General features: G+C 41.2%; 1 protein-coding gene across 7 annotated transcripts in view; it reads right to left on the bottom strand.

The window, feature by feature from the left end:
- Positions 1–27,582, bottom strand: part of rad18 (RAD18 E3 ubiquitin protein ligase) — a 130,566-nt gene that overhangs the window by 58,097 nt on the left and 44,887 nt on the right. For 5 of the 7 annotated variants that reach the window (XM_063215340.1, XM_063215342.1, XM_063215343.1 and 2 more), the window contains 3 exons: positions 26,076–26,146; positions 25,218–25,278; positions 666–791 (listed from right to left, as the gene is read on the bottom strand). In XM_063215340.1, the coding sequence (XP_063071410.1) occupies positions 666–791; positions 25,218–25,278; positions 26,076–26,146 (258 nt within the window). Of the gene's footprint in view, positions 1–665; positions 792–6,104; positions 6,466–19,899; positions 20,156–25,217; positions 25,279–26,075; positions 26,147–27,582 lie in introns of those variants that run through there. The other 2 variants (XM_063215345.1, XM_063215346.1) reach the window with 2 other exon arrangements.

The following is a 27,582-nucleotide window of genomic DNA, read 5'->3' as shown; positions in this document are numbered from 1 at the left end:
TTACTAAGGCATTAATATTGTATGTATTAGTGCTAATAGATGTATCCCTAAAATAAAGTGTTACCTTAAAGTTATTAAAAAGGTGTGTGCTATCATTAAATTCTTACTGAAAAGCCACTCAAAACGCAATTAACATCCTAGTTTACATTCGTTATCTCCCAGACAGTAACACCAATGTAGCCCATCTCCTCGTTCATTGGTTGCTGGTTTTGGTCTCTGTAATCATATTTGTACAAAGTATTTTTTTTTTCTGCAGCCGTCTTGAGCATAACAATGTGCCATGTAAATAAATATCTATCAACATCAGTCATTCGAGAAATTGGCCAACACAAGGCTGTCTCTCTTTGAGTCAAGCAGTAATGTGAGTTACGAGGGTATTTATCAAAATGAGGCATGCAAGTCTGACAGTGTACGCACGTGTGTGTGTGTGTGTGTGTGTGTGTGTGTGTGTGTGTGTGTGTGTGTGTGTGTGTGTGTGCGTGCATCTGAGAGAAGAGAGAAAGAGTGAGTGAGAGAGGGAGACAGACAGAAAGAGTTCAATAGTGTGTGTGTGTGTGTGTGTGTGTGTGTGTGTGTGTGTGTGTGTGTGTGTGTGTGTGTGTGTGTGTGTGTGTGTGTGTGTGTGTGTGTGTGTGTGTGTGTGTGTGTGTGTGTGAACATGTTACCTTGACTGCTGGTTTCCTCCTCAGCCTTGGCGGCCTCCTCCTTGATGTGCCGTGTAGTCTTTGACGACCTCATGCGACCTCTGACCTGCGCCACCAGCCGAGAAAACTCACTACTGTGCTGCTTTCCTGCCCAATCACACACACACACACACACGCACACGCGCACGCACGCACGCACGCACACACGCACACACGCACACACACACACACACACACGCACACGCACACGCACACGCACACGCACACGCACACGCACACACACACAGTAAAAAATAAGCCCACCGCATAACGCAAATAGCACTGAAGTATGTATACTTAGAAACATTAGAAACTTCTTGGAAGTGAAGGGGAAAGCACGCATACACTCTCTCTCACACACAGACACATAGGGGCCTATGATTTCCGCGATACGGAAAACACGGACGGAATCACGGAATGTGGACATTAAAACGGAATTTGGTTATAAACGCGGAATTGCACGGAATTTGCTCATTTTTTATGATAAAACTAAAAATCCATTATTTTTGTCATCATTTATCAGTCTAAAAGACATTTCAAACACAAAATATGGCCATGATATCATATCTGGCCCACGCGAGGTGATGCGCAAAAGTTCTATGCAGATCCATGATCCATCAGCGCATGTTGACAGTGAACGCATCTCTCTCCCAAGCGGCGTTTCCGTTTGTCTCCCGCGTCCTAACACTGGCCGTCAGAGCATTGAAGAAATCTTAATACTCAACAGCACTCAAATTTTGCCTAGTAGAACAGGTGAGGTCAGGCATAAACGCGTTGTCCTGGCCGTCTGTTACCAAGACAATGCGATGTGACACAGAAAAGACGGGTGGCTCTCCACTGCACTTTAATAAACAATGGAATCATCCGACGCGAGGCACGAGTTTGGAGTTTGTTACAACAGACGTGACCGCTGTAAAATAAAAACTGATCAGGCAATGCTTTGATCATGTCTTGTTAACTTTGTTGGCCACGGAGCATAGCCTAGTGACTAAAAGTTAGCAACAACTTTGAAAAAGGGTCAAGTCATCATCAGAAGAAAACGTCCGTCTTGTAAAACATGTGTTTGTGTGAAACGGTAGACAGTAGGGACTTTGCAAGGCTATTTATTTAATGATTACATATAACGTGACCAAAAATGTCTCTAATGTAGCTGCACGTTGCAATATAGCCAAACTTATTCGAGAAAACCTGATGCAGCCCGAGTCCAACTTCAATGCACCAGAAGTGAATTCGCCTTCTAGTTGAGTGCGTCACGTGTATTTAATAGAATATATGCGCATGTACATTTCAGCTACCTTATTACCTGGAATATTTTTGAGGGCTGATATTACAAAAAGCTAGTAGGTAATTTTACTTTTCTTTTCTCTACCTACCATTCAACAATGAGTGGTTGGCTCTGTCCACCCACCAGTTTGAACTAAATAACTAAGAAATTTTGTTGGGGGGGGGAGGGGGGTGTGAAAGGGGAAAATAAGTTCAAAAATGTAAAAAAAAATCCGATTTGGCAAAAAATAAATCCGAAAAAACGGAATTTGAGAAATAAAACGGAATTTCAACGGAAAACGGAATTTAAAACGGATTTCATAGGCCCCTACACACGCACACACACGCGCGCACACACACACACACACACACACACACACACACACACACACGTATAGAGGCTTATGTACAAAGGAGAAAACAAGCATTAATGCTGAGTCAGCAGTGGCTCCCGGCAGGATGCTTCTGATTGGGAGTTTAGGGGTGCTGTTTCTGCACACAGTGTTAGCACCATCCAAAGACCAACACAAACACTCTTCTCATAGCTTAACCTTAAGACACTACCCACGCTACAAATTAGTTGTTACCAAAATGCCAATGACCAAGTTGTAATTTATTATTCAAGGCTCTATGCGCTGTCCTAGTGGTGTAGTTCTATGGTAGTGAAGTTTTCTTCAGTGACTATTACAACATCCCATTTGTGGGACGGTGTCTGGTAAGGGGGGCTACAAACAGGTACAGAATGGTTCTTTTTTTAGGTCACCCTAAAGGTTGGATATGGAACGTTGTCTCATTTGAAATGCAAACTGGGTTAGTTCCTCCAAATAAATGTCATTATAGCCCATATATAGGAACTTTGGAAGCACCCTCTTCACCCTGCTACAAGATGATGAACCACTAAAACCATTTTGGAAACAATGATATGGTTGGAGAGAAGAAAATAAAAAGAACACTCAAGTGTTGTTTTCAGTTGGCAGTTCTCGGTACCTGGCAGATGGCACTCTTGGACTCGGTAAACTGATTGCCAGGTCCACAAATAGATTGGATGAGGAGTTTTATATCCAGCAGTATTTTGCTTGACTCTGTTGGTGTTAGTCGAGGCAGGGTGCCAGCACCTTAATGGGTCTGATGGCATTCAGTGCCACAACTCAACGCAAGCCCTTAAATGGCAATCAATGCAAATCTATGCCATGCGATGCATTTGAACTAGCTGGGCATTCCTAAATTGCATAAGGCTTTTATTTGGTAACCTTATCACACATGCAGGCTTTGGCAACGGTTCCTGAGTTTTTTAGTCACAAAACCATCATAGCGAAATAATACTAATGTAATATTGAACATCTTGAACTCAAAATGACACGGTTTTGTAAATCATTATGGAATGACCCTGAAACGATTGTACAGGCAGCACTATGTGGTTTAATGAAATTGCAAAATTTGATGCAACAAAAACATACTGAAAGACGACTGAAAAATACTGAAGAATAGTCCCTAACAGAGACAAAGACAATGAGACAAGATGGAAATGTAAAGCTTTTTTTTTTTTTACCCCGGATATAACTTGAGCAATTGTTGTCTCCTATTAAAGCAAGGGCATCGGAGGCCACTAAACCTCTTTTTCTTGCTTTGTGCCGGAGCAAAAGATCAAATCAGGAAAAAAATGGTATGCATTCCAATCAGAAACAGAGACATGGCTGAGAGGTATGGCCAAGAACACACAAGACAAAGGCTAATTCAATTTCCGCAGCTCTGTTTCACCAGTGAGCGTGCCAACAAGGTTTTCCATGCAAAACCAACAGGCCTGCATCCCAAGCATGGCCCGGTACGTGTGCTGCAAATCCTCGTTGAAACGTGGTTCCTGTCAATACGGATTCAGGCAAATCTGCCTTGATAACACACAGACAGTCCGGACAACGGCACCTTTTCACTATCCACTAACCATATGTGACGGAGCATTCTGAAAAATGCCAAGAGCTGCTTTTTTTTCTCGTTTTATTCAAGCCACTGAAACGTCAGTCTATTGCATTCACTACAAAAACATGTTGGTCTAGCAATTTTTCCAAAAGAACACCAATAATCAGGGAATATTTCCCCAAAATGTGTTTTGCAGGACTTCACTATCGAAATGCAAAAGGATCTGTCAATATTCACAAAGCACACATGCAAAACACGTTTTCATGCACATGATATTGACGGATTTGTAGATCCATCCTTGCAGCAGAGTTTATGAAGGACATGGTTAATAAACCTACTAGGAACGTCTGCCTCTGCTAAGGTTCCTTTTGTATATGAAACTACTAAAAACCAACAGCTGTGATTTTGTTCATTATTTAACATCACTAAAATGACCACAGAGAAAACCCCTTCAGCAAAAACAATAGTTGTGCCACTGTTGACAGACTTACTCTCTGAATTTACCCAACCATCAATAAATCATTGTCTACACTCTGCAGTACATCATAGTGGGAATGCAGTTGGAGCTACCGTAAGTCACTGGAGACTTTCCAGTAGGCCTGTCTCCCTTCATGTGCTACACACATGACATACGAGTACAAAAAACAGCACTCTGGCACATGCATGCACACATGCAAATGACACTCAACTGGAGAACTAGCCAGCAGTATTTGCTGACATAAGACACACCACATTATAAAGAGTAACAAGATCACAGGATAAGAAGACACAATAGCTCAAATTTATGTATAAGGCTGTTCCCAAATATATTTTTATTTCACTTGATTGCAGTTTCAGAATGTTTATTTTATCTTAGTCAAATTTTATTTCCATTTTAACCTTTTTATGTTGCCTAGACTCTTTTGTCTCTGACTTTATCACAGCACTTGTGCTGTAAATGTGCAGCATAAATTAAATTAACTAGCATGTGGACATAAACGAGGGCAGGTACTGTAGATGAAACTCATCGTTAATTTAATAAGCCTTCTTTATGAAGCTGTGGAATGTCTGGCTGTAACTCGCACCGCTGCTGCTGCACGGACAGTTAAAATACCTGATAAGAGCAGGAGGCCAACATTTTTAGCATGAAGAATGAAACCACTAAACACACAGCACCATTTATGGCCAAGAGCAAATCCACAGGGACACCCCCCCCCCCCTTTAAAAAAAAATAAAACTCCCTATCAGACATCTCACTGAGGCTTTCAGCAACATGACTGGCTGAACTACATGACCAAGCAACCGGCCACACAGAGTTGAAGAGTTCCACAGAGCTGAAGAGCTGATAATCACACAGCACACATGGTAGTAGGATCTATAAGCCAGTGTAATATGTATACTTAAGTCTGTAATGGTGTATGTAATTTTGAGGTGAACAAAACCCTTGGTAGTACACTGTGTAAGCCTGAGTAATACAGTATGTGTAATCAAGTCTGTAATGGTGTATGCCATTTTGAGGTGTATAAAACACTGGTAGTACACTGTGTAAGCCAGTGTAACATACCAATGTCTGTCATGGTGTATGCCCTTTTTCAGGTGTACAAAAGAGAGACGTTTTCCAAATATGTGGAAGAGAAAAATCATGCACCTCTTGCATTAAATGTCAAAGATGACAAAGTAAGGCAAAACGCTTGCTTCCATTGTGGATCTGAAAAAAAAAACACCTTCCGATGACATTACAACTGCATTCAGATGGTTGGTCTTTTGTGGATGTCAGGCTATTTTTCAGTGTATTTTGCTGTTGCCAAGTAATGCATGGTATGTCCATTCATATTTGAAACTCAATGTGTAGTTAGGGACACACTGTAGCTACGCAACTGCCAGTTGTGGAGACATAACACAACCCGCAAAAGTTAAATGCCTGTTAACAGATTGCAGTGCAGTGTTATTTTTTTTTTCTCCGCTTGTATCTCACTGAATCAACAGCAGGGTACATGGCAACCGACTCCAAGTCTCAGCCGCCTCCAATCAGAGTGAAGAGATTGAGCACCTGCTGACAAACACAAATTGTGGCATCCTGCACAGCCATAAATGGACAAGAAAAAGAAAATCATGCCTAAAGTTATCAGAACGTCACCTCACTAAACAAATCCCCCAAGTCGTGTTAACGTGTTGGCCCAAATATAAGCTGTTTTTTTTATTACTCTAAAAATAGCACTTTAAAAAGGGAGGTCGTCATTTTCGTGGACTAGACAAAATGATTCCAAAAATGCTTAATGTTATGACTTAACAAGTTTGACTTGGGCACCATCCCTTACAACAATGCCACAAAAACTCAATAATGGGGGCTGGAATGAACATTCAATCGCCGCTCTGCTTTTATTCAAGTTCAGTTTTGACAGTCTCAAGAGGAAAGCTTAGGTTGTTTTCCCTGGCCATCTGACAGCACCAGTTGAAACTAAAGCATGGAAAATGAACGGCAATTTGATGAATCACCTGTTAAGTTTTGGATGCTGTCGTCAGCCACTCAATGATGATCTACGCAAGAGAGCGGTGCCTTTCTGGTAATCCCGAAGTGAGAAAAGAGCGGCCTAGAATCTCTGTGCTGAGCAGACATCCCTGTGGTCTGTTATAAGGAGTGTTCATGGAAATTATACTGGGAAAAGCGTTCTATTGAAATCTGAAATGATTAATAAACAGCATTTTGACATTAATAGTTTCCCTATGTGGAACAAAACTTGAATTAAAAAAAAAAAATGTTTTCCGTAAAAAATGAAACTGCAAAAATCCTCTCCTTGTGATTTTTCCACCCACGGTAGAATTCTACCGTGGGTGGAAAAATCACAAGGAGAGGATTTTTGCAGTTTAATTTTTTACGGAAAACATTTTTTTTTTTTAACACAAGATAATTACATAGATCAGGGTCTTGAGGAGAGAATTTAAAAGAATTATATTTCCCAGGGTGACAAAAAGGATGTTAAAAGCAGTCTTCTTCACATCACTACACTGTGTAGAAATGAAAATTGCTCTAAATTACGCTCTACACTTGCTAGGGGAGCATTAAGAAGAAATGTCAAAAAATAATGTAAAGAGAATGAGTTTGATTGTATAGCCGCTGAGAGAAGGGAGAGGAAACCAGTGTGTGTGTGTGTGTGTGTGTGTGTGTGTGTGTGTGTGTGTGTGTGTGTGTGTGTGTGTGTGTGTGTGTGTGTGTGTGTCTCAAGAAGTTGGGGCACCCACTTCAAAGGCAGGTGGTGTCTCTATGGCCAGTCACACTGAGGTACGGTTTCATAGCTCATGCAGCAGCAGCGGGGTGCACTGGGGGCACAGAGTAAGCGGTGAGTAGGGGGATGGTGAAGGCACTGCAGCGGCTCTCCACCTGAGACTACTGATCATGGACACTGGCAGGGCCGAAATCAAGGACAGGACAAAATCATCTGAAAGAACCCCCCTCTCAATACATAGGATGTAATTGGGTCCCCACTGAATTCTGTGCTTCCTATCCCTCCCTTGGGCCGAGGACATCTGACCCGTTTGTCCCACCCACCCCTGTTGGTGGGCTTGCCACTGGCCTGGGGGGACTTGGGGCAGCTTCTTGACTTATGAATATATGAATATACGAGTGGCTGACATATATGTGAATGCATGAGCTGCTTGCTTTAGAGAGGAATCACTTAGGAATCTCTCGCTTCACACTACTCTTTCCCTATAGGTTGACCGGAAGCAATTTCCCTGCATGCCACACTTCACCCTAGGCTGATGCATCAACTGGTTTAATTTCATGTCCTGGAGGCAGTTTGAATTTGCAGCCTTACCGCACGAACACACCAAAAGTGACAAAATCTACAAATCATTTCTTGACTGTTTTCATAAGCAAGAACGACATGAGCGACAAAAGTGTCAGAATATGCATTAGATATGCATTAGATTCATCAACATAGAGTCATCGACTACATAATCCCCCTTTTTGGTGCAACCAACCACTGTTGGTCATCACAAAGGTAGTTGCTGAACCACAAATGGACCCAGACAGACAACGTCATGGCTTCAGCTCCGTTTGCTGATCGGACAACTTGTCAATTAACACTTGTTAGTCTTCGGGACAGTGTGCTATTGCTGCCATACCAGACCAACCATAGGTGCTGGAATGAACGAAGGCACGAGATCGCGACAGCCTGGCTAACTTCACCCAGCACTTATAGGCATGTGGCGAAACATCCTTGTACACTAAAGTAATACAATCTTGCAGCTTCAACTGTATGCTTATTTTCCTTTTCTTGGTAAGGACAGTATTGACAGATATGCCATTGCCTGTTATCTACTATCTCCTATGGATTTGAAACATAACCCACACCCAAATAAACACACCAACACACACTCCCCCACCCCCATCCCTCACAGCTCTCTTCCACAAATGCGAGTTATTTCCATGTCTTCATCAGAGAGGTGGTGGAAATGCGCTCACACTATCGCCTAATGACTCTCATAGTTTTTAACTGGGTGCTGAATCCCACATAAACCATAAATGAATGAACATTACATGCTGAAAAAGGGCTCTTCCCGAAACGTTCATGGGCAAATAAACTAAGAAGAATCTAAAGAGTGCTGTCCTTTACTTCCTTCATTCATGTCCTGATCTGGGCTAATGTTTCAAGAGTTTACCTCTCACCTCCTCAGCCTCCCCGATTTCCTTCACTTGCCCAGAACTACACAGTATGTGGCTCTGGCCAGACAGGCATAATCTCGCTCTCACCACCTCATAAAATATGTATACTTGGGCAATAATATTCAAGAGGCCAGAGGGCGATGTTAAAATAAGCTAAGGGATGGTGTGTTTGGCACAGCAATGCATAGCATTTACTGTATGTACACCTCAGAAAAAAAAGCTGAAATGAAGAGCGAGAAAGTAACACAAATAATTTATTGAGAACCAGGAGAGTGATTGTTCCGCCTACCTGCCAAACCGTGTCGTTTTTCCTAGCGTGTAGACGTAGGAAGATTGCCAAACAACACATACAACACCGCCTGCCACATAAAGAGTAAGATTCACTGGAAAGGACGGCATCGATTTGACTGGGACTTACAACATTTCAAGACTTTTCTTCTCATTACCAGCGGCACCTATAATAATGGCACTAGGCAGCAAGGTCGCAAAAGTAAAGTGAAAAAGTGAAAAAGTGCTCAACTGTCAAGCATCAGGCAAGGCCACATCTTAAAAACAAACAAAGAAGGGGAGTAAATAGATGAATGTTTTTTTTGGGCTAAGGTGTCAGGTGGAGTAATGCCATTTGGTGCCCATATATTAATCAGTAATTGGTGGTTGGTATGCTGCAATGAATTTGCTTCTTAAATAGTCCACTACAGACAAACAAAAAAAAACATCCAAAAAATAGTGGCACTGGCTACCATTGCGCCACTACGACTTGTGGTACTGCTGAAAAGTCACTGATCCACATATAAGGCATTAATAAATACTATGTAAAAAAAAGGATAATGAACTGTGTACAAAGTCAGTGAATGTTATTAATGCATTATGAGGTAGCTGTTATGGTGTGGGTATTGCATGGTGAGAGGTAGCAACGGGGTCAACCCATATTGAGATTCATCAACAGCAGCAGTGAGGTGACAAAAAATTTCATTCACCTTCACGTTTAAGTCAGCAGTTAGCAGTGAAGATAGGGCTGGGCGATATGGAAAAAAACAATATCACAATATGGATTACTTTATATCACGATAACGATATATATCACGATATAGCACAATTACATACGTTTTCAGTTATTCTCTTTATTTGCTCTTTATTTTTTCATGTCGCAAAACAACCTTTCTTTAAAATGGATCTTTTTATTCTTATTTTTACAGTTACATTAACTTATAGTGTGTATTGTGACAACATGAAATCTAATTAAATGATATTCAATTGTATAAAATTGATAAAATTACTATCACAATATAAACGATATAGGAGAAAGGTCACGATATACACTTTTATATCACGATAACGATATATATCGTCATATTGCCCAGCCCTAAGTGAAGTGACAACATGATGTCTCGATAAGGCTGTTAAGGCTGTTTCAGAAACTGACTGCCACATTTTGGGTCTCTCACCAGGCTAATCAGCGGGTCATTGTGCCTGCTAACACCTGCACATGGTCCAACACAGCTGCCAAAACGACTTTATGTCGTGTTTATTTTTACAGATGTTGTGTTTATCCTTACACAATTTACAGAGAGCCTGCCTTCATGTAATGATGGTAAACCTTTTAGCAGACTGCTCAATGCTTTTGGAGCCGATGCTTTTAGTCCTTTAACCAAACCTCCAAAAATCCAAAAATACTTCCTCTGTTTACTGGGCCAGACTAACCATCTTCCTTCTTGGGCAATATTTAGTCTTTTGTAGAATACTTTTGTTATCATTTTAGAGTTGCCTGCGCAGGAAAAACCAAATAGCGAGACAACAGAGAAGCAAAGATAAGGATATCGAAAAGGGTTCAGGAACAAGAGCAAGGGAAGGGGAGTAGTATATACAAGGAACAATACAACATGTAAACAGGTTTTACAGATAATAACTAGGCTGCCCTGATACTGCCCTGTGCTTGTTCTCTGGCAATAATAGGCATCATTGGCTAAATTCTTTTCACATATCCTTCCAGGCAGAAATCTGGAAGTCCATGCTGTATATAGTGTCCGAGGGTCAGTGTGAGTGCACCAAGATTAAAACCATACAGCAAGTTTTCCAGTCCAAATTCAATAACTGGCCCGTGCGAGCGAGAGTGACTAATCGCACCATGCCAAAGACCTGCTGACACAGGCCAGGCCTTAAATGTCACAACACAGTGTCTGCTCACCTTTATCCTCTTTCTCTGCCTCCCTCCCTCCCTCTAACACCCCTGCTCTCTCCCTCTAGCTGTTTTCCTTTCGGTTTCTCTCTCTCTCTCTTTTCATATTTCCAAGGTGTTTGGAACACGATGACATCATGATCCTTCCATTCCATCTTTTTCAAGCATTTACAGTGCACTGTTTCTGAATGTTTGCTCAACGTTCTGCTCCCATAACCTAATGCACAGAGTATGGATGCACGATTATGGAAAAAATCATAATCACAATTATTTAGGTCAAAATTGAAATCATGATTATTAATCACAATTATTTAGCCGACGACCAGCCAATGACACCAGAGTTCAGCACAAACTGCATTTCACTGCTTCCACTCAGAATCAATGGGCCTCACTGCTGCCCAGGATATTAGTGTTACGGCCTATTGTTCAAACAGATGTTTTAAATACATAATATTGCATTACATAACACTTACTTTTATCCAAAGCGACTTACAGTTTTGAAGCAGTGTGGGATTACGGCATTGGTAAGGGCACCTCAGCCATGGAGTGAAATCAAAAGCCCACCTGGGAAACTCCAACTCCCATGGTCATTGCGACACAGCACTCCAAAGCACACAACGAAATTGCATGCATGCCTCACCCGTGTAAGGGGTCAGCCCCAATGGCGCCCCAACGGAGCAGGGCAGCGGGACGGTACCATGCCCTGGGTACCTCAGTCATGGAGGAGGATGGGGTAGAGCACTGGTTAATTACTCCCCCCACCAACCTGGTGGGTTGGGAGTCGAACCGGCAACCTTTGGGCTACAAGACTGATGCCCTAACCGCTTACCCACGACTAGCCTCTGAACTCTGAGTGGCATCTGCAACCCTCTGATCTAAAGTACATCTTCTTTATCACTAGGCCACGGCTGGCCGCATAAATGAATGTAAATCATATACACAAAATATGAATCTATTTACCATGCACCCGTCACCTTGAAGCTGCATGACTCACGTATCATAGTTGGGTTTCTGTTAGGGATGCACCGTTTTCATCTATTTGCCGTGCACCCTTCACCTTTAGTTGCATGACTCCCGGTTTCTGCTCCATTCCTCCATTTCATCTTTCTTAAGGAGATATGCATCTGGTGCTGGCATTCCCTGTATACTGTATCGGTGAATCTCTTTTGGTAAGTATTTAAATAAATAAATGGAAATGAATAAATCCAATAATTTCTTCAGAGTAAATCTCATCACCAGAACAGCAAGATATATATAAATGGATGCAATAAAGCAGCGGTGAGCCTCACAAACGCAGACACAAACACAGACACACAGACACAGAGACACACAGACACAGAGACACACAGACACAGACACACACAGACACACAGACACACAGACACACACACAGACACACACAATTGTATGCCCCAATCACACGATGATGACATATCAGAGGTGTCCAACCGAACTATTAATAGCTTCCTCAGTCACCACTCGCATGACCACGCACACATGCATGCGCACACACACACCTACCACCTCTAATTTCTCACCACCATCACCTCCACCTTCAATACCACCACGACCTTTAATACCTCAGAATGACTCACACCATCGATCGCAACGATCACAACCCCCCCAAATACACACACACACACACACACACACACACACACACACACACACACACACACACACACACACACACACACACACACACACACACACACACACACACACACACACACACACACACACACACACACACCAGGGTTCCCACTCTTTTTCAAAAATCATTTTCCAGGACATTTCCAGGACATTTCAAGGACTATTTTTGGATAATTCAGGACGGCTATTTCATCCGTCGGACCCACAATTGGACATACACAGCGACACACAATGCATTTTAGAGACAATGTGACTTTAAGGTTGAAATGAGTTGTAATGAATGAGTACAGTGTGTTAGGGAAGAGGGTACGTCCAAAGACGTCATAAGAGCATAGTATGGCATGACCGCAAGGGGAGTCACTTTCTTCTTCTGCAGTTAATTCTAAGGAGACTAGTGATAGGCAGGATTACATTAAACACTGACAACTGGATCTCCTCTCTTGACCAATTTTGCGAAGTTACAGAGTACAAATTTTATCCATTATGGCGGTTGCACCCACTGACCATGCGCACCGTGTCTTTAAGAAACTCCTCGGACTACACCTAAGCCAATGCATTTTCCATTGAGTGATACTTCTTATCCAATGTACGTTATTTGCTTAGTACTGGCGGCAAGGTAAAATGCAAAGCCACTACAGCCAGGGCCGGAGTGTGGAACAGGTCATAGGACATAGTGAATTTGTGTCAGCTGTAATTAAGGCTGAATGACAGCTGTCATTTAACCACAAACTGAACATTGACGACAGGACATCCTATTTTGACTGGGCCGGAACTAGCAGCGGCTCCTCGCACCCACAATGCAATTCAAATTGTGGAGTTTCCAGTGTCACAATTTTTATCGATCATGGCCTTGCATCCACTGCGCATGGTGTCCCCGGGCTACGCCCCCGTACTACACCGTGGCCAATGCAATTTCCTGCGAATAAGCGTTCTTATCCATTCTATGTTCTTTGCCCAAAGGTATTGACCTGGGTTGCGATTGAAGATCACCAGCTGTCCCACTAGTAGGAATCTGCTGGAGCATGGCGACCACACCCCTATGTCAAATTTCGCAAGCCCAGCACGTGCAGCCTCTGTTCAACTGAAATACTTTCTGATCCACAAAACGTTTATTCGGAATTAAATGAAAGTGCAATGTAAACTCACATTAATGTCACATTATCTCAGAAATTAATACCTTAATAGTCTCTCTCTTATCGCAAAAATTAGTGTACTTGGATTTAAATGCATTCTCCATAAGACTTGACTTTGACTTTCTTGCTCACCAACCATTGTGGCCAGTGGTTTGTGCCTTTCTGCAAGCCAGTTTTGTTGCCAGGTTCGGAATATTCTTGCATACAAACAATTGATGCGACTACTGTGATTTGTCACACCAAAGATCAAACTAGCTTTCAAAGTGGCTAGTGAGACTGAAAGCTCTGATCTCCAAAAAAGATAGCAATACAATTTTTTGTAAGGAAGTGCTAGCACTGCCTATTTGTAGGCCTATTATGACCGTAAGCAGGTTTTCGAGAGATATATAACGCCATGATATCAGCTAGTGACTTTTCAGCAAGCCAACTAGCGACTTCTAGCGACTTTTGGCAACACTGAGTCAAAGAATATGACTGTGTATAAGTGCAATCAAAGATGGCAACCTGACCAAACTGTGTGTGTGTGGACAATAATGTATTCAATAGGTGGATATAAATTGAATCGTCATGTCTAGACTCGGAGAAGAGTAAAAATTATACCACAAACAAAATCGGGAAAAAGTTGAAGGGAAAAAAATCCAGGACAAATATTTTTTTTCCAGGACATTTGGTGAATTTCCAGGACTTTTAAGGACTTGAAAACACATCTCTAAATTTCCAGGTTTTTCAGGATGTGTGGGAACCCTGTGGTACGGTTCACAAAAGTCACGATTCGGTCCATATCACGGTTTCAAGGTCACGGTTTTCGGTTTTGTACGGTTCTGTTTTTTTTTTTTTTTTTTTTTTAATTATTATTTTTTTAATAAAATGTATTATGCACCGTAAATGTCTAAAATAGAAATTAGAATGAAAATGTAAGCTTATCATGGGTATGTTGAATTTGACTTAATTTAACCTAACAAGGTGAAGTTACTGAAAGAGAAAATATATCCTATCAATGATTTTAACATGCTTCCATTTATTTCACAAAAAGGGAGATCTAAGTCCTAACTTTTAAGTTGACAAATATTCAAATATTCAAATATTACATACTATAACACATTTGACGTGTAAAAATAAAACAGCTACACTCTTGTAGGCAATGAGACCATTAGGTCAGTGCAGTATGACTATTTTGGTTAATGACACACTGAGAACGAATTGGACTTTTATTTTGATACCGCTTTCTGCAAGTTTTGCGCTTAGGAATGTTGCTTCCTATCAAGAAACTGCCGGCCCGTGAGAAGCATAGAAGTAAAATCAGAAGTCAAATTCAATTTCAAGTGAACAAGTGATAGGGTTAAGTTATGCTAAAATGTGAAAATAATTTAAAAAGATCGTTTTTTTAGAAGTGTATTCACAAGAATGTTTCACATAACTCCTGTGAATCTGAGCCTGCAAAACAGTCATTTTATTTTGGTTATAGTGTTAAACACCAATGTTAACTAGGCAACATTACAAAGTCCCCCTCATTCCATCAGAGTTTAACTGGCTACATGTAATTAGGCCTACAGTTGATTGCAGTTAAGGACAGCGCAGTGAATCTGATGGATATGTTCATATCTCGCATTATGCCGTCCGGAATCCCCATCCAATGCCACGTGGATATAACCTACACTAGGCTACTGTAACGTAAGTCTACTTTGTTCTGCTAATCTGTCATTTTTTTTGTAAATTCATGTTCATTTAATTTAAATTGGTCAGAATAAAGGCTGGGGGCAGTCACTTGCGCTAACGTGGAGAGAGAGGGGGGAGAGGGAGGCGCTCCTGTCCTGACCGACCTGCGCTTGCTTGTAGGCTACTGTAGCCTACTCAGCTGGTGCATGCTGTTACATTATGCCTTTCATTTGGCTGATATAAATCAGTCTTTCCACACTCAATATCCTACGTAGTCTTTGTGTTTTATGCTTGTAAAAGTAGTAGGATTTTAATTACCTCGTCCGCCGGTGGTCACTCTCTCTCTTTTTCTTTTTTTGGAAACCGTGGGCACTGTGCGGTTGCGCACTACCCCGTTCCGTGACATGCACACCGTACGGTTTCCGTTTGCGACACAAACCGTACCATGCCTAACACACACACACACACACACCCTTTCATTCAGCTTCATTCCGTCTCACTCTATGGCCAACCCCACCGCCACAATTCTGGACCTTTCATTCAGCTAGCGTGCCTATGAGTCATCAGGCCTCTGAGAGATTAATCAAAAGGCTATCGCGGCTACATGTCTATTTATATCCTTCCCCCCACCCCTACCCTACCAAACTCAACGCAACCCCTGTGCCGACAGCAGGAATATTTCAAAATCCCCCATTCCACCCCTCAAAGTTTTAAGTTTAATAGTTTTGTTTTGGAAAAAAGTCCATGCACCACATGTAAATGACTGGCTGAAAGAAATGGCGACTAACATGGTCATGGAGAAAATAACTTATATAGTGAAAGGTAAATGCAAAAAATTTGAGGAGATATGGTACCCATTCTTATCCTTTCTGGAAGAAGGTGGAGGTAATGGGATGTCGAATGTAAGCGATACTTATACCAATTGAGAAGCATTTTTATTTTTTTATGCATTTAATTTAATTTATTATTATTTTATTTTCTATTTTTATTTTGTATTATTTATAGTTCTGTTCTTTCTGTCATGTTGTTGTAATTTTAATTTTGTGTATGTGTGGATTTATTTGTATGTACTGTGCAGTACCATCCTTCAGTTTCTGTGTTTAATGTGCGATTATAAAAATGTAAAAAAATTAATTAAAAAAAATATTTGGGAAAAAAAAAAGTTGGGTCTAACCGAGCTTCTTCTTTTTCTTTTTTTAAAGGGCTTTCATCTACCCCTCCAGCTACAACAAGCACTGCCTCATCTCAGACAATTTGCTACATAAATCCAGTATAGACTCTGCAGTCTCTCTCTGCAGTCACCACTGATGACCCTACCATGGGGCGAGCAGGTACCCCCCTTAACACATTGACTACCACCAACGCAGGGTAACAGTTCCAGACAGTAGCTTACAGTTATCAAAAATATTCTTGGGTTGGCGCCGATCCTGGCGTTGTGATTAAAATGTCCAGATGATGACACAAGCTTTTGACAGCCATCTATGTCTGTTCTACTTATCACAGAGCTCCCAAAATCACGCACAATAAGCATTGAAATGTCTAGTCATGAAAAATACAATAAAAACTCAAAAATGGGTTTTCCTTCCGTTTTGGGAACCAACGCATGGGAAGTAAAAACGGGTTTTCCCGTGATTTGGTAGTCAATGTGTTAAAGCCAAAGCACTCAAATGTTCCCCTGAAATTACGGCAGACGGCAACAAGAGCTGCTGTGATTGCTGAAGGGCTGACTGAATATACAGCATGTCATTTCCTCAGCGCTAGAGAGGAGGCCAGAAGAGGTTCTGGCAGCTAATAGGGTAAAAAGCGTTGCTTTTTGGTGGTAAGGTAAGGAGGCAGGGCCGTATTGGGCCAATGAAGTGCCCCTGGGCACTATTCCTCACTGGTGCCCCCTTTATTAACAGTAATTGTTAAGTTTGTGTCTTGTGGTGCCCCTTCACTGGTAAAAAATGGTTGGTGCCCCTGGGCACTGTGTCTCTGGCCCTTATGGATAAACCGACCCTGTAAGGAGGTGAGTGGAGTGCTGGCACGTGGTACGTGCACACACTAAGCATGGGTCAACAGTGTAATCTCTACTGCAAAACTTTGATCATTCAATCTGGAAGTCAACTCTTTATTTAAAACTTACAGGTACAGATAAAATGTCGGGATGGCTAACCGCAAGATCTAAATGTGCGACAGAAGTACCGCATAGACAGTGATAGAGTCTGCTGTGACTGCTGGGGACTGACTGAAAGTATGTAATTACCTCGTAACTGGAGAGGAGTCAGCACACACTCTGTGTGATAGATAAAAAAAGAGTTTTGCTGTTTGAAAGCAGAGTTAAGGTTGTAAAGTAAAGAGGCGAGTGGAGTGCTGACAAGGTACATCTTTAGACTACTGAATGCACAAAAAGACCTCCAATAGATAGAGTCTATAGCCACTATCAATGCGACTGAAAAAAGAAACATCCTGCATTGGTCTATGTGTAATTATAGGATCCAATCATGGCTTCTATGGCAAAAAAAAATTTTTGCTTCTGTGATCTTGAAGTGCTTTAACAGGACCTATAGTATTTGCCTCACCGTTCTCCTGTAAAGCATAAGACTGCTCTGCAAGAATTGTCATTTTCTGTCACTGTCAGTGCAGCTGAGGCAACAGTAATTGGTAATAGCTGTAATTATATTAGCCAATCAAATGCCGCCTGCAGGGGAGTCCTTAATGTGTTTTTCTCTACATGTGTTACTTTATTCTGGGCTCTCATGCATGTACTTTTGTGACAGAATTTCTGTCACATCCTGACAAGCCACACCAACACACACACAAGCACACACGCACAGACACTCACATACTCACACACACTCTGGCACACAGTACACACACATGCAGGTATAGCATGTGCACACACACATTGACGCATGCACAAGCACGCGCTTGCGTGCACGCAAGCACGCAAGCAAGCACACACTCTCAGGGCAGATGCAGCTGGCTGAGTCTGGCAAGACAGGGACAGTTCCATTTTGCTGCCTCTTTCAAATCAGGCCCAATTGAAAAGGGCTTCCGCACAGCAGGCAGGGCAAATGGGCAGAAAATGGGACCGCTGTCCCGTGAAGTGCAGATAATCTGGGCTACATCAGGGAGGAGCATTTTGCTCACGTTACCACTGCATTCAAGACACTGAACGAGCAGTTACATCAGACAAAAAGCACGTCATTGAGAGATCACATGACCCTTCGACAGCTATGCAAGCTTAGTTTTTAGCTCTACTCATATAGTCAACCTTTTCACTTAGACACACATTTAGACTAGAGATGTGCCGTATCCTGATTTTTAGGATCCTGCCGGATACCGGATCCACTGCTTAAGATCCTGCCGGATCCGGAACCGGATACCGGATCCTACGAAAGGTTTGAAACACATAGTCTACTCGCACACGTGGGCCCTTTTTATTACGTTGGCTCAAACAATTTTTTAGACTCATTGGCTTACTGACAAACTGCTTACAACGGCCGCTTCCAAAGGGCTTTCACTCCATGCAGTGATTGGGGTTGTGAAAGACTGACTGAAAAGCCTAGGCTACGTAAAAACTAGATGCACCAGATCCTGATTTTTAGGTAACTGCCGGATACCGGATCCACTGCTTAAGATCCTGCCGGATCCGGATCCTGTGAAAAATCCTATTATCCTGCCTTTTCCGGATCTGGTGCATCTCTAATTTAGACAGAGTGACAACAACGGCTAAGAGTGCCAACGACCGGGTGAACTCACTACAAGCCACTGCGCGAGAGGACAGGCGAACCGCAGTTCAGCTACAGAAACAACTGGACGAACTAACTGAAAAGTTGACGGATCGGAGGATAGGAGCCGCCGTAATAACATCCGAGTTGTGGGTTTACCTGAAGGAGTGGAGGGGTCCGTTGCTGTCGGCTACCTCAAAGCGAATCCCATCACTGAAGGGTCAGTCCATTGACATCGAGAGAGCTCACCGGGTGTATCATGACGCTGATGATGCCAACAAGCCTCGCACCCTCATCTTCAAGCTCCTACGGTGGCAAGACAGGTCAGACATCCTCTCGGGTGCACACCAAGCTTTCCCGGTGAAATACGCAAACAACGACAGTCTCCTGTTCTTCCCTGACTACAGCCGGGCAACAACATCGAAGAGGAAGAGCTTCGGCGCCGTAAAGAAGAAGGTGACAGCCATGGGCCTGCATAATTTTCTCATCCACCCAGCCGTGCTAAAGATCGACCGTGGGGGAAAGAAGCTATCCTTTCACACTCCTGAAGCTGCGGAGAACTTCATCGGGTCACTGTCGCGGAGATCCAATCGTACAGCAGCGGCGAATGTGGACGAGGATGTTCGCTCTGACCCCTGAAAGGGCAATCGTCAGGAGGACAGTCATGGAGGAGAGGGCAATCTGGTGGACATGAAGGACTGACGGCTGTCTGGCTAGCGACCATCTCCAATGAAGAACACCATCTTGGCTGGTTTAAGGTTTACCTTTGTTTACATATGTTGACATTGTTACGAGAGTCGAGAGTTTTAGCACACTTGCTACGCTCTAGTTACGGTCAATGGATTTCATTTCACCGCTTGGGATGGTGAAGAATATTCACTCACTGTTTTTTGTTGCTATATGGGTATGTCTATTTCTATAGTTATGCGTTTGGAGTGGACTGGTCACGGATCAATCAAAGTTTGTGTTGCAGACCTATAGAAACATTTCTATGCGGGCTGTGCCTGTTTTTCTATATAGTTTTTCTTCCACCCCCTCCCCCTTCCTCTTCGCTACAGACATATTACCATACCTTAGTTTCCTATTCGTTGCACTGGTGAACATGTTTATGACTTGGCAGGTAGCCCTATACTATACTATACTTTTAGCTTCACACTTTGTCAGTCAACTTTCCTGAGTAGGCCTAGGTCTGATACTACTCACCTTCGTATCCATTCTGGTCTTATATCTTTGCAATCCAAATGTCACCGCTAATCATTTTATCACTCAATGTTAATGGCCTGAACTCAGCTGTCAAACGGACGCGTGTCCTTGAGTACCTGCATCGTAAAAAGTCAGACATTGCCTTAATTCAAGAAACACACCTCAGACAATGTGATGTATCCCGTTTTCAAAACAAATGCAACAAATTAATTGCATCGTCCTGTGCACTAAATAGAACAAAGGGAGTGTGCATTTTGGTGAAAAGAGCATTTGATTTCAACATTAAACACAGTGCACATGATGATGCAGGACGACTGGCAATTGTCACTTGCAACATACTTAATCAGAAATTAGCACTAATGTCTATTTACTGCCCAAATGAGCCTGATAGAGACTTTTTAACTTATATTGGTAATGTAGCACTAGACCAAAATGGTTGTTCGTTAGTGTTTTTAATGCCTTTATGAACCCAATTCTTGATAAATCTAATTCAGATGCTGTGACCAATCTCTCAAGTACTCTACTGAACTCACTCATAAAAGATCTCAACCTTGTTGACCTTTGGCGTGTACAAAATAATGATACTAGGAATTATACATTTTTCTCCAATAGTCATAAAACGTTTTCCAGGATAGATTATCTTTGTTAGTCCATCCTTAGTTTCAAATGATTCCTCCATTTCTATTGAGCCAATCCTGCCATCTGACCATTCAGCTTTGTTATGTTACATTGACCTGCCCAAAAGTAAGACTAGGGCCCCTAGGTAGCGATTGAATACATCCTTGCTTAGTAACCCTTCTTTTCTTAGCTCTCTGAGACTAGAACTGAAAGATTTTTTAGATATGAATACAACTGAAGGCATCAACCCACAGGTCTTGTGGGAAGCCACAAAATGCTTTTTTCGAGGTTTCGGTATCCCTTTCTCCTCTAATTTGTCGAAATCAAAAGCACATAAGATATCTGATCTAGAAAACAAAATTGAATCATTACAGAATTTACAAAAGCAGAGTATATTGGATGACCAGTCTTCATTATTGGCATCATTAAAAGAGGAGTATAATGCAATAGCTATATCAAAATCAGAATTCATCTTACATAGAACTAGACAGAAGTACTATTTTGAATCAGAACGGATTCATCCAAGGACGGCTTGCATCTGACAACATGAGGAGGCTCTTGCATGTCATAGATGCAGCAGGTAGTAAGCGAATTCCATGTGCAGTTTTTTCACTCGATGCAGAAATGGCATTTGATAATTTACAATGGGATTTCATGTGGGCAGTTGTGAAACGTTTCGGGTTTGGGCACACATTTATTGAAATGATTAAGACATTATACCACTCTCCTCTCACAAGTGTTGTTACAGGGGACCGCATCTCCCCAGCATTTGAAATAGAACGTGGAACAAGACAAGGATGCCCACTTTCTCCTCTTTTATTCTGTTTATCACTGGAACCTTTAGCACAAGCTATTCGGCAATCTACAGCTTCTCCTATGGTAATTGGTGGTCATAACCATATCATATCTCTGTATGCTGATGACATCCTTTTGTTCTTGGACAACTTTGATGCCTCCATTCCCCCTATAATGAAAATATTTGATCATTTTAGTTCCCTCTCAGGTTATAAAATAAATTGGTCAAAATCCTCCCTATTGCCTTTGAATAGCAAACCTATAAAGGCCACGTTACCAGCATGTATTCAAGTTAAAAGCTCCTTTACTTACCTGGGCATCACAGTTCATAATAGTATACATAAAAATCAAGAAGGACAACTACATCACTATGCTACACAAAATAAGATCAGACATGCAAAAATGGAAGAATTTTAAAACATCTCTTCAAGGCAGAATAAGCAGTGTTAAAATGAATATTTTGCCACGTCTCAATTTTCTTTTCTTTATGTTGCCACTCCCTCCACCTCCAAATTATTTCAAAGACATACACTCTATGGTATCCAAATTTATTTGGAATTAAAGAAGCCTAGGATCCGACTGACAACACCACAGCGCCCCAAGCAACTGGGTGGTCTAGCAGTTCGTAATTTTGAACTTTTGAACTATTGTTCTTTTCAACTCCAGGCACACAACACATGGGTTAATTCAGACGCCACTATGACATGGAAACAGATTGAATCTTCTAAGGTTGTACCACATATACTACATGATGTTTTATTTGCCAATATAAGTACCAAAACACTCAAGAAATTTGGACCAGAACTCTGAACTCTGTCCAGGTGTGGAGAAAGGCAGAGCAATGGATGGGAGGTCCATTCAAATATTGCAAAAACACACCTCTATGGCATAATTCAAAGCTATTGTCTGGTAACAAACCATTTTTTCAACCTTCATGGTCATCACATGGTATTAATATCTTTGGTGATATTAATAATGTTCAAGGTCTTTGCTCTCTGCAGGATTTAAGGACACAATTTTCACTCATATCTTCTGCTTACTTTGTATACTTTCCGTTAAGAGCTGCTCTGTACCCTGGGACTCTCCTCTCCCCGCTCACCCCATGCTAGAATGGATCCTACCTAGTTTAGGTAGATTAACAGTTTCCATCATTTACAGAAAATTAATTGAACACAGTTCGAGGGCTCTATCAGTGGAATCTATATGGAATAGGGAACTGGGTCATATTTGCAATTGTTCCTCACCTGGAACATTCTTACATATGTTTTGGAGTTGTCCCATCATATCCGATTTCTGGTCTCATGTAAATTCTGTATTATCCCAGTTGCTTGATATTTCCTATTTTCCTAACCCTGCTCTTTATCTCCTTAATATACATCTGATATTCCTCTTAAACTTGTTCAATGTAAAATGCTTTTCGCTGGCTTTATGTCTGCAAAGAAAACAATTATAAAACACTGGTTCACTCCTGATATATGTATGAAGTCCTTTTGGATACACAGCCTTACTAAAATTATCAATATGGAACTGACAACTGCACGTCTGAACAAAGCTCGACCTGCTACTGTGGAATCCTGGAAACAGTTTTCATTAAAGTTAATTTCTTGGATGAGATGTTAGGTCATATTAACATGCCTTATCTGCCATGTACAACTCCAGTTTTATATTTTTTTTTCTTATTTAGCGTTTCACTATTGTTGTATGATGATCATCGATATGTCTGTAACCCCACACCACACCCCCTTTCCCCCTGTTGAAAATCAATAAAATATTGATCACAAAAAAAGCACGTCATAATGCCATGATGTGAATCGGGCATAGGAGTTACTAATATCTGAGAATAAGGGAGCAGTGCCCCATGCATTTTATCAGCTTGCATCAGTTTCCACTGCATACCTGTTTTCTTTTAAAAATGTTCTGTTATGCATCGGAACTTATATGAAAACTGGCAGCATGCTGTCCAAAACGTCACATTACAGTAAGAGACAGGGGAGCTTGGTGTCGCAGACTTCATTTTAAGTTTCCATGTGAATTGCTAGTCCTGCACCTGATCATTTTGAGACGGATGAGCGTGTTTTTTTCTTTGTCATATATGTATCAAAAGTTAGCCAAGTAGGTGTGGCCTGAGTAAGGTCAATTACTTAGTTTTTCTCATTGATGAGAAATGACATTAAATTAAATGCATTTTTAAAGGCCAACTTCCGATAAAACTCAGTTTTACTCACTCCTTTCGAAGATCGGACGGTCACCCCAAGTTAAACTCACTTGCAAGGCTCTCATAGCGGTGCGTCAACTCTCCTGGCTGTGTTTCCCGGTGTTTCCCAATTTACATCAATAATGCAGAGAAACGAGCGAATCACGAAAGCCTTTCTGTGTTTCGTCACGTCGAAAGAAGGCGTTGCCCACAAAGGTTTATATCGACCCATTTATCTAAAAACATGTCGAGTAATTTTTTTCTGCTTGTTTTCAAAACAAGCAACGTCTGGTGGTCCGAAACATAGCTTAGCTTAGCTATCAGCTGGTTGCTACTCTCAGGTACACACACAGCACAAAGCCTCATACATAAAGCCTGCTCACTCCGGTTGCTCCGTGCCTACAGCTCGCCTAGGGGTCGCTGTCGAAAGAGCACAGCCCTGAATGGAGCCTGCACGCCTCCGTTGGCGCCCCTATAGTGCAATACCATCCGGGGAAGTGGCGACTCTGTTTCCCATTACATTCTCTCCCAAGGCTGGAGGACTGAGCCAATCAGAGACGCGTTTCTTTGAGAGCAGGAGGAGTGAGCCAATCAGAGACGCATTTCCACGAGAAACACGGAACACTCTCTCGTTTCTCCACAAGCCACCTTGCCAGCTTGCAAAAACGTCTTGAAACAAAGCAACCAGAACGTTTTTTAAAACAGGACCAACGCGTAACACATTCAATAACAATTGGGAACACGGCAATATTAATTAAATTACGTTGAGAGGCGATCTTTAAGTGTAACATAACGTTTCTTTTTACTATAATAGAAGACAAAAAAATCCCTGGTAGAAAAGCATAGCCATGGCCATTATCAGAAAAAAAATGGCCGGCGTCCAAACTTAATGGTCGACCCCTGTGCTGTGCTATTGAAATTAATGTTAATCAATATTTATATTAATATGAATAACTTGTGCTATTTCTGCATACATTCAAAAATACAGGAAAAGAAGGAAAAATATGATTCCCTAACCGATCACATGACTAGTGTATGACCTGACAAAGACTACTTTGGCCTGCAGAGCATTTATGATTCCTCTTCTGGCAGTAAATACTGCTTTATAACATAAAAAAAACATCTGGGTCGAAAATGGCTCGAACAAAATTTCACATTTTAAAATTTAGGGGGGGAAAAAATTAAATAATCAATTTTGCTCAAGTAGAGATTCCTGTCAGAGTGTCGGTGTTGTTTAAAGGTGTTGTTTAAAACCTTTAAAAACTAAAAGGTGTGGGTGGTGACTCCAAAACATGAGGAGGGATAAAGAGATCTGGGTATTTCTGTGCAGGAAAATTAGATTTTCTCCTTTATTATTTTTTGCACAGTTCTACATTATCAACATAAGCTTGAAGACTGATAACATATACGTGATAACTGATAACTTGATACTGATAACATATACTTTCTTCAAAAAAAGTGAACAAATAAATAAACAAATACATTTTTAAAAAAGCTTCAAGATATCACAGCATATCTGCAGTGCATCAGACACATGAGGGTCGTGATGTCTGATGGTTTACTTCACTTACGGTAGCTGGAGTGCACTGCCTCAATCTCCTCCTCCGTTTGATCCTTCCTGAATACCATTGTCTGGAAACAGGATCAGACAGACAGACAAAGACAGAAGGCGTATTAGTTTAAATACGCTCCCACCAGGCTGCAGGTAGTATGTGGGAGGTGGTTTAATACACAGTAGAACCCTCTAAGAGCACTTCACTTCATTACTAACAAACTTCCCTTCATAACATCATAACTTCAGAACTTCACCAAAACTTTCCTAATCACTGCCTGCAATAACTTTGTCAAGACAGTGTGGTATGTATTAACCCACACATTTGTGATTGTGTTCTCTTTTGCAAATAGCTTTGGATAAAAGACTCTTTTAAATGTAATGTAATATAATGCACACAGCTTTAGTTGTCTTTTTTTTGTAAATTGCTTTGGATGAAAGAGAGGGATTCAAATTATCAATTAATTCATTAATTGTTAGTTTATTGGCCTTATCAATTGACTGACTATTAACTGATAAGTGCCGTTTTCCCTCCAAAATCTCAATGTTTTCCAAAAAAAAACCTATGAAATCTAAAAATTTACATTAGAAATTGAGATAAAATACTAAATTTAAATGGATTCTATTTAAATTGTTTAATCCAAAGGTGATTTAAATATTACTACTATTCACATCCCTCTTCACACACACTCTCTCCACATGCCTATTTCTGGGTCTCTTGTCAGTCGAATTGGCGATTAACTGTGATTAATGTTTTTTAATCGATTAACACATTAATCGATTGAAGTCAATTAATCGATGAATTGTTTGCATCCCTAAATGTAATGTAATGTAATGTAATATAATATAATATAATATAATATAATACAATACATACAGCTTTGGTTGTCTTCTCCAGCTGGGCCCGCATCTTCTCATTAGCCTCCACTTCCTTGGCGATGTCTTTAGCTGTATGGAAAGTAAGAGAAAAAAAACTTAACAGTATTGTAAGGAAACAATGACGACAAAATCTATCGCTAGTAATGAAACCAAACATTACAGATATGAAGATAAGACCATCCAGAGTTGTGTGGTGACATTCTCCAAGACAAAGTAGTGGATATGTATAACATAATAAGAAAAAGACAATAAGTGCATATATAGACTAGACTGTATGATGAAGCTCAGATGCATTTTCCACGTGTATTAAATTAAATCCATCTCTAAAACCAACAATGTCTATTTCAGTAACCTTTCCAAATGGATGAAATACACTAACAAATTGAATTGATATATCAATGTAGCAGCATTCTGTAGAGTCTCCAAAACCTAGCTGCAGGTCAGTGGAGTGCTAGGTAGACAGACAACTCATGTATAATTTTAAACACAAATGAGGAAACAAACACAGTCAACAGACATCTATTGTGTGAAAACACCCCAAAAAGCTGTGTCCGACGGAAGGGCTAGTGTCTAATAGCACAGTGCCTAATAGAGCCATGTGCATGCAACTATTGTGGCACTGCACAGCCTAACAATATCTGTCTGCCTCACAGTAACCTTTACCAAATTTATGGACGTAAAGGGCAAAAAATTAAACTGGTATTTAATCAGGGCAGAATTCTGTGGAGTGTCCAATCCCTACAGGCAGCTGAGAGGAGAGCTACTGTAGGACACAAGCACATGAGGCTCAGAAATAAGACATAAAAAGATTTTGTGCTAGTCCAGAGGCACACAGTAACGGGCCGCGTGGACTTGACGTGGAAACATAACTCAGGGTTATGAGAAGAGCCTCATGCACAAAGCGTTGGCAGCAGAAGGCAGCCCTTTATGGTGTAGCCATTCACCTCACCTCCATGCCCAGGGCCAAATCTTTGCAAAGCAGTACTATAATTTTGCTTTATTGAGTTGATGCACCAACCAATATGAACCCTCTGAACGGAGCGGTAGCAGATGCTAAAGCCATTGTCAAAATGAAGTCTTTGCACTTTTTATTTACACAGTCTGTCTGTGTTTCAAGTCTTTTTTTTCCTTCAAGCAGAAGTCACTTTTAAAGCAAAAGTGTGGCCCAAAACCATATCACACAAGAAACATCACTATTAAATCTAGCAGAAAAAAATACTGCACTACAACACTGATAGTGCTTTTAGCTATTCAACCTAATTACACACTCTTAAAAAGGAAAATATTGTTGAAAGGGTTAAACACGCACTTGCATGCCACTGAGATTCTTAAGCTGTCTTTCCATTTGTCTTGTAGAGCATTAATGGGAGATGCATGAGGTCCAACATATGGTAATATTTATGTGCTGTTACGCAACGTTTACCATACATATTTCACATATTTTTACGATGTCCAGTTTTTCACGAACAGCCGAAATATTGCCTGAGAGATTGAGAGTATTTTCA

Source organism: Engraulis encrasicolus, chromosome 14 (genome assembly GCF_034702125.1).
Source record: "Engraulis encrasicolus isolate BLACKSEA-1 chromosome 14, IST_EnEncr_1.0, whole genome shotgun sequence".
NCBI classification, from domain to species: domain Eukaryota; kingdom Metazoa; phylum Chordata; class Actinopteri; order Clupeiformes; family Engraulidae; genus Engraulis; species Engraulis encrasicolus.
Note: the sequence above shows the minus strand (reverse complement) of the source record. Positions and strands in the feature narration are given on the sequence as shown.